General features: G+C 46.4%; 1 protein-coding gene across 1 annotated transcript in view; it reads left to right on the top strand.

The window, feature by feature from the left end:
* The window catches only part of cubn (cubilin (intrinsic factor-cobalamin receptor)), an 88336-nt gene that overhangs the window by 35907 nt on the left and 43980 nt on the right, over positions 1–8449 (top strand). Inside the window, exons 35-39 of the mRNA XM_008291943.1 lie at positions 2500–2628; positions 2758–2890; positions 3777–3982; positions 5039–5220; positions 7451–7643. Of these exons, the coding sequence (XP_008290165.1) occupies positions 2500–2628; positions 2758–2890; positions 3777–3982; positions 5039–5220; positions 7451–7643 (843 nt within the window). The remainder of the gene's footprint in view (positions 1–2499; positions 2629–2757; positions 2891–3776; positions 3983–5038; positions 5221–7450; positions 7644–8449) is intronic.

Here is an 8449-nt window from a genome sequence, read left to right as displayed (position 1 = left end):
AATTTACACATCTGAACAAATCTTACAAGTGTTCCTTTTATTATGACACAAGAATTATTCAAATAGACCTTGTGGTTGCAGAGATATACTGTTTTTATTATGGGTATGTAATTTTCGAGCAAAGGCCTGAAAAATAGCTCAGGGCTTAAAGGGTCAATAAAATCAGGAAAAGCTCTCCGATAAAAATGTGTTTTAAGAAGTGCCTTAAAAGAGAGCACAGACCTGATTTCCTCCATTCTCCACATATAATTAAAGAATTTTCACTAAGTATTTAACCAAGTATTTTTATGCTTGCTAGCAGTTTTCTCTCTAAACTCTGCTTATTAGGTAGAAAAAATGAGACGTTTGAAAGTAGCACTTGTTACAGAAGGAGACAGCAGGAGGCCTCTGTCTTTTCTGACAACACAATTAAACCAGATGACACAAACGATCATGAGCTGAGGCCACTTTGTGCTTCCTGTGTCTCCACAAGGGTCCATGTGATGTAAATGCCATGCAGACCCCTCTGCACATGCTAATTTTCAGGAAAGCTTGTGTGAGGGCATTCCCCATTATCTAGCCCGTTATGATTTATCATTACTGGACTTACTAGAGTGTAGCTGTAAGACCTGGGAGACATGGGAGGTTCCATCTTCTCCTCAACGTCTGTGCCTTCCCGTCCTGAGCCGAGCAGTCATAGCTCATGAGAATCCTCTCGCAGACGTTTTATACTTTCTCTCTGTGTGGGTGTCCCCAGGTGGAAGCAGCCAGTCCCCGGTGCTGGCCACCGTGTGTGGCAGAGATCCTCCAGGTCCTCTCCACTCCACAGGAGACTCCATGCTCATCCATTTCTCCTCAGACAGCAACGTCAATGGCCAAGGATTTAACGCCTCCTACTCCAAAGGTTGTACACCAAAGCAAATTTATAGTCATCCTATAAAGGTTCATCTCACTAATCTACTAAAAGAATAGCTCCAGACATGTCAGTGAGCAGTAGATTAATGTGGCTGCTGCAGGTATGGCGCCATCTTGGGATTACATGACTCTGCCATTCCCCTACAACAACAATAATCATAAAACTCCTGTCGTTCCAGGTTGTGGTGGATTACTACATGTAGACAGAGGTGTGCTGACTAGTCCCAACTACCCTCAGAACTACCTGCCTGGTCTGGACTGCAGCTGGCATGTGATGGTGACACCCGGCTTTAGGGTTTCTGTCACCTTCCAAAGCCCCTTCCACATTCAAGGCTCTGGAACTGCATGCAGCACAGGAGACTACCTCGAGGTAAACATATGTATGGAAAAATCTGTATACTATGAATACAAGTGGGCTGTAAGGTGGCTCGGTGGTTAGCTCCGGCGCCTCACAGCAAGAAGGTCGCCGGTTGGCGTCCTGGTGAGGACACCCAGGATCATCATCATCTGAATCCCCCGGCAGTCTGAAGCTACAGCAGCATCACTGAGGAACAGTTCAGGTGATCCTGAGCAGCTCTAACTATCAGCTTCATCACAGAGGAACGTTTTCATCCTGACCTTAAAGCACAGAGGGTGTCTGCCTCCAGAACCCAGACTGGGAGCTGNATGATGCTAACCACCGAGACACCTGCAGCCCTTTTAATAACCAATTATTGATCATTTAAATGCACTGCTTTGGCTTTGATACAGCCGCCTTTCTCTGTGTGCCGTCACTGTGTGGTCCCAGCAGTCCCACCGACAGCCTACCTGCCGGTCACACCGGACACGTAGCGTCCATCAACGATGAAGCTACGGACAGGGACAGACCGGAGCTGGGTTTGGAGGGGAGGCAACATGTTGCTGAAGTTGGAAGACATCAAAATTCTTCTACAAGTGTGGCCAGTTTCCCCACTGCACTGAAAATACCCAAATTATTCAGTTGTTGGTGTCAGTGCAACTCGGCCTTGTCTTGCTAGTGACTCCGGGCTAAGGCTGTCGCTGAGAGGCTAACTGTTGGGCCTGTGGCTAACGCTATCTGAAGGACCTGTCACATGCTTCTAAAGTAAAATTAACTTTAGCCGTATGCCCTTACTGACAGACGTGTCTCTCTAGCAGAGTTCACAACCGGCAAAAACTGAACAAGAACCACAATCCAAAGCCAAAATACAGGAAATGAGCTTCTTTCCCAGTGGCTAAAGCTACGCAGTGGCTAGCGGCTAAGTCAGGAGGCAGCCACTGAAAAGGAGTCCAGAAAACAGTAACTAATAATGATTTGGGGTTTGGGCCTTAGTGGGCAATAAGAGGGACAGAGGAGGTAGAGAGTAACCAAACCAAGAAGAACAGCGTACACGACTGCAGTCCAAGGAAACAAGCAGCTCTGGCTCTCCTCACTGATCAGAGCAGTCCCAGGACAGAGGTGGTGGGCTTGTACAGCCTCACTGTGTGATGTAATGGAATATTTCTGGCTCTAAACTGCATTATGTGTCTTGCAATGAGTCAGCAACTTGTTAAACAGGTCGCATTTAGTGCTGTCCAAATTAAAAGCTGATTAAACATGTCTTTTAGGACGCTACTGTGGCTCTGACATACCTCATCCAGTGACATCCTTCAGCAACGCTTTGGTGGTCAACTTCATCTCCGATGAGTCGGTCTCCAAAACAGGATTCAGAGCGACCTACTCAGCCTCCATCTCCGGTAAGACGTCCTGGATAAAGCGCACAACTCTAGCACCACATACCTGACAATTCAAATCACTGTGTACGTACACATTAGTGCTCACAGAACGACCAAGAAACCTACGTTGTTCTCACTTGTTCTGCTCAGGTTGTGGAGGCGATCTGGTGATGGAGAGCGGGGCATTTAACAGTCCTAACTATCCAGATCCTTATCCACCTAATGTGGAATGTGTGTGGACCATCACCAGTTCTCCAGGAAACCGTGTCCAGCTCTCATTTATGTGAGTCACTGAACAACATATACGAGCACAAATATTCTAAACTTAAGGGTTACTGGTGGCATTTTATAAAATGACCCAGTGGCTTTCAGCAGTGTCCCACAGACTTCTTCAGCACATTGAATTGCTCAGATATCATATACATGTGTATATATATATATATAACTGCCATCATGATGAGTGACTGTGTGCCCATGTGTGGCTGGATACGAAATATGAGACAGCCGTGGAATTAGCTTTCACAGCCCAAAGTTTGTTTTGTGTTAGTTTTCTTTAAAACAGTGAACTTAAATTTAAAATATTTAAAACATATTTCATGGATTTAAAAATGTGAAATATCAATAAGAAAATTCCCTTCACAAGCTAAAAAAAGATGGACAACTGATAACATTTCAAAGGCCATTTTGGGAATGTTCCTGTACGTTTCCGTTCAGAACATGGATATGTAATGCTCGCATAATGCTGAGAATGGCGTAGTTTGCAACAGCCAGACCAGCACTGCTGCTCAGCATGAGCTTGTCCCGGATGTACCGGGTTGGAAACGACGTTGGCCAGGATGTAGCATCGTATGCTATGCAGACAGCATCAGTACGATGCTATAGCATGATGTGTTAGACCTTCTCCAGGTACAGCTACTCATTCCAGCCTAGAGAGCAAGCTGCTCATTGTGGAGCAGCTAACGAGTTTCCTCATTTACACTCATGGTGGATCTCACAGGTTTTTACCTTTGGCTGTTCTGTCCACATGGTGACTGGTGCACATTCCCTGTTTGAGCACTTTATAATCTGATGTTTTACACTATTTGATGTAGATGTATTAATCTGCACTTCTTATTTGCAGGAGCTTCTACCACTGAATGTCAGTAACCACCTTCTCATGTGTTGCTCAGTGTGTTTCACCTTCAAGGAGACTCTGGCTGTCAGAAGGACTACCTGGAGATCAGAGAAGGCAGCTCCACTGGGCCTTTAGTTGGTCGCTTCTGTGAAAACTCACTCCCCTCCAACTACACCTCTGTGGTTGGTCACGTCCTGTGGGTTAAGTTTGTCTCCGATGCATCAATTAGCGGAGCAGGATTCAGAGCCACCTTCTCACACTGTGAGTGTCTGAGCATGAACACCATTCAGCAGTCTTCTTCATAGTCATCTACCACCTGTTTTTCTGGGGCACTTGCTGACTTTAGCAGGAACTGTGTCAACAGTGCTTCTGAACATTCTAGAGTTAGATTCATATTTGATGTCAAGTCAATAATAATTTTCTTAATGATGTTAAAAACCTACTGAAAACTGAACAATATTCATGAATAGACCAGAGTCCAAACAGAAATCAGGGATGGGTAATACATGATGGACAGATCTTCCTCTGATGCTGCGCTACAGGATCAGCCGCTGACTTTAGGTAAAGACAAAGGGGACCTCCATAGTGTCACAGGTTTCCTAACAGCGGTTTTTAGCAAGCCCAGTGTGATAGCTGCATCGGTACCAAGTGTCTGACAGGGTTCCCTGCTAGTCCACGAAGGATCAAAGAGGGAAGCGCGAGTGGAGCTGAGCTGGGCCACCAACTGGTGAATGGACTGTTCTGTGGTTCAGAGCAGCTGTGCCCTTAGTTATGGATCGTTTAAACCTTAACAGAACTTTAACGGTGAGTTCTATGAACGTTCACCTCCCAGACGGTCGTCAGCAGGCACACAGGTCGGGGCTACAGGTGCATAGGGAGTCACAGCCCTGGTTTCTGGCTGAGGCCTAGAACACCTTTTGGTAGTACCCTACAAAAAACAAAGGTGGGTGCTGGGTGTCCTTCACCAGCACATTTGTGACAGATGTCACACACGTGGCTCTGGGTCCGTCGGGTCTCAAACTCCTGCACATGTGTGTTTTGGTTGTCACGAAGAATCAAATGGAACTCAGCATCACACCATGCTCTTGTCATTGCCTGGTCCGTTTGTTGTTTCTCAGCACCAGATGGAAACAGGAAGTTTCTGTGGGAGTCATACAGTCTGATCTGTCTCTGATGCCTCATTACATGCTGGCTGTGTTCTGTGCACCTCTGCTTATCTGTTCAGTAACCAAACATGAATGAAATAGATGAGATCAAACACAGTTTCAACTGAGAGTGAACAGGAAGTCTGACTTGAGCTTCCTCTCTGTTCCTCAGTGTACGGTGTTGATGTGGTGGGGGAGTCTGGTCAGATAGCGTCACCGCTGTATCCTAGGATCTATCCAAATAACGCCCACTACCGCTGGACCATAACTGTGGAGGGAAACCGCTACATCCAGATCCGCTTCTTGGACATGGACATCGAGGACCTGTATGACTGCTACTATGACCAGCTCAAAGTGAGTCTGTGCACACTGTGAAACCACAACCAGTGACCTGAGCTGCACTGTGATGTCACAGCGGCTCATATCGATCCATTGGCCACTTCACTTTGTATCGACATCGAACAAATCATTGTTTGGAAATCAGGTGTTCTCCAGTAGATCAGATACACACCTGAAATAAGGAACCGTCAGTCTGAAGCCATTAGTGGACGGAACCTTAAAGTTTCACTGCTTCATAGCACCTCGCCCGACATCTCCATGTTTCTGTTCACATGGTGTGACAGTACCATTCATGGTTTCCGTGTTAGCTGTACATGTGGTTCCATTCATAGGACGGTACGCATCAGGGCTCTGCTACGCCGCCGTCGCATTGCCCCTCACATCCCCCATCCTGACCCTAAAACACACAGGGCTCCTGTTGTCTCAGAAAAGCTGGCTGGGACTTTAATTAACAAGATCCTCACAGGATTTAGCTGCTAAGTATAGCAGCTGTTACGGTCAGTTCACAGACCCACGTGCAGAGCAACAAGACAACAGGAGACAGATGTAAAAATAAAATAATTTATTTTACAGCAGGGCAAGGGAAAGACTCACCAAGCTGGTGGTATAACCACAGTAGGAATGCTAAACTAAAACTAACGATAACAAAAAACGCACTCGGAACCCGAAACTAAAACTACACGAGTGGTAATGCAGGCAAGAAGCTAACTCAAACAAAAGACTATAGAAGGATATACAAAACGAAAGCTAAGCTAGAACGAGGAACAAAAAGAGACTAAGCAAATAAGGCTCAGTGACAAACAAGGAATCTAGAAGCTACACTAAAGCACACGAAGCTAGCGGCTAACAACTTAGCTGAGGGAAACCGGAGAGGGAGCGGGGAAGGCAGGCGGCGCAGCAGAACGGTGGTGAGGACGGGGAACCAGGGAGACGGCAACAGGGAGTCCAGCAGGGAACGGAGGGAGAAGATGAGGGTGGTTGGAGGAGCACACACGCTGGCTGGTGGAGTCCTGGGGAGCGGAGAGACAGTTAGCCACAGAGCAAAACGAGAGCTAGAACAAACACTGACTATCAGTTGATCACGGTCCGGCGTCTGCTGATGGTTTGGAGCTGGTTTAAGTACTGGCAGAGAGAGTGAAGTGGCGAGTCAAACCCAGGTGTGGCTCTTCAGCTTGATTGCACGGAGATGAAGCACAGGTGTAACCCATCAGCGCCGCCTGCACTGCCGCTCACGCCCACCTACAGGAAAAGGAGGAAGGGAAAGGAGGGAGGGGGAGTACCGCCACTAGTCGGCGCCAACGGCCGTGACAGTAGCATGTCAGTGATTACTGACCATGTGTGTTGTGCTGCCATCCCAACACAGAGGTCAGCTTTAGCACAGGATTTCTGGAGCACTGTGTTCATCCAGTGTTAATGGAAAGCATGCAACTATTAGAGTATTTCCAAAGCCCTGTTACTTCAATCACAACATTTTTATTGATAAGGTATGAAGGTATGAATGACTGGGCATCTCCTCATACAGCCTTTCCTGAAAACAAGCATCCGTTTAGTTTTCCTGTTGCGTATGCAGCTGGTGTTCTTATGAACAGTCCATGTGGTTTTGTATTTGGACTGCAGGCAGCCGTTTGCAGAGGGGTCCATGCACCCTGTGTTCTGGTTGAAATGTGCATATCAACCCAAGAACAGAAGCTAATGACCTAGATAGAGCTAAAGATGCTGCTGAAGCTGGTCAGAGAGTCATTATCCACAGTGGAACCAGTCCTGTACCGACATGGGCTGGAAGGCTGCTCAGAGAGGAAGAAGACATCACTCCAGAAGAACCATAGAAAAGACAGATTACAGTTTGTAGATGCTGCCGGTGGGATTGCTGAGACCACACAGTGACTGCAGACAGAGAAAGGCGGCTGTAGGAATGGGCCAGAACTCAGAGTACTGAAAGGAAACCCAGAATGTTTGACCCAAGTCATGCAGTTTAAAGGCAACGCTAGCAGATACTGAGGAGATGGATGGAAACTTCTGACTCAGAAGAAAGGAACAAAAAATCCTCTCTCTCCTTATTCTGGCATTTGGCAAATATAAATGTAGGTGATCCTGACTGAGCTGAAACAGGAAGAGTTCAGTCTGGTTTAATGTCAGACAGTGAGAAGCAGAAGGTTGGATGTCTTTTCATACGGTGGATGTAAACTCCTGGTTTCTGCTGTATTTGCTGAAGACCACTTTGCTGTCTATCCTTGTTCCTCTTCAGATATTTGACGGCCCTACCGTTGATTTCTACCCTATTGGGACCTTCTGTGGTTTGACCCTTCCCCATACTGTGAGAAGTGCAGGAAGCAGTGTCACCCTGCAGTTCCGGTCTGACTCAGTGGTGGGAGGACGAGGCTTCCTGGTGGAGTGGACTGCTGTACAGGACTCTGGACCACCACCCACCATCGCACCAGGTGAGACACAGCAGTTTGAGCCCTTTAACACAAACAACACAGCACATAAGAAATCCAATCTGCATCCCACGGCCCACTGAAAAGGTGGAGGACATGACAAGGCAGGTGGCAGCACTCAAGGTGGAGGACACAGGTAGGACTGTGAAAGCTTAAATATCATATCAGCTAATACTTGAACTCACACTTTAAATGACTGATCAGCATGTGCACACCAAATACTGTGCAACAAACTAAGCTGGAGAGTTAGTGTGATTGATATAGTACCCGAGATAGTGTGCACGTGTAGTGTGTGTGCACGGCATAAAAACATTCCACCCTATGAGGCAGTCCAAGACAGCACTGAAGTCCTGTCTCCAGCTATGGTCCATGTTCTCTGCAGTCTTACTACTGTGAACATTAGGTCTGATATAGAGGACGTTGTGCTCAGAACATGAATTATCACACAGTTAAGAATTTAACTTTCTGACACGTTTATAAAATGGAGATCGAGTGAAATATCTGAGGTAGCAGCGTAGTTAATATGGACTACTTTTGTGATTTCGTTTCCAACCTGAAACCAGACGTTTACATCCACTGAATAAAGAGACATCAACCCATCTGACATTAAACCAGACTAAACGTTTCCTGTTTCAGCTCAGCCAGGATCACCAACATTAGTTCTATTGACTAACCACCAGAATAATGAGAGAGAGAGTTTTTTTATGACTTTCTTCAAAGTCAGAAGTTTACATCCACTAAGATCCTTCAAACTGTTTGTGAAAGCCCAGATGATGATGTCATGGCCTTGGAAGCTTCTGATTGGTTAA

The sequence above is a fragment of the Stegastes partitus genome, unplaced genomic scaffold, assembly GCF_000690725.1.
Source record: "Stegastes partitus isolate 25-593 unplaced genomic scaffold, Stegastes_partitus-1.0.2 Scaffold771, whole genome shotgun sequence".
NCBI lineage: Eukaryota > Metazoa > Chordata > Actinopteri > Pomacentridae > Stegastes > Stegastes partitus.
Note: the sequence above shows the minus strand (reverse complement) of the source record. Positions and strands in the feature narration are given on the sequence as shown.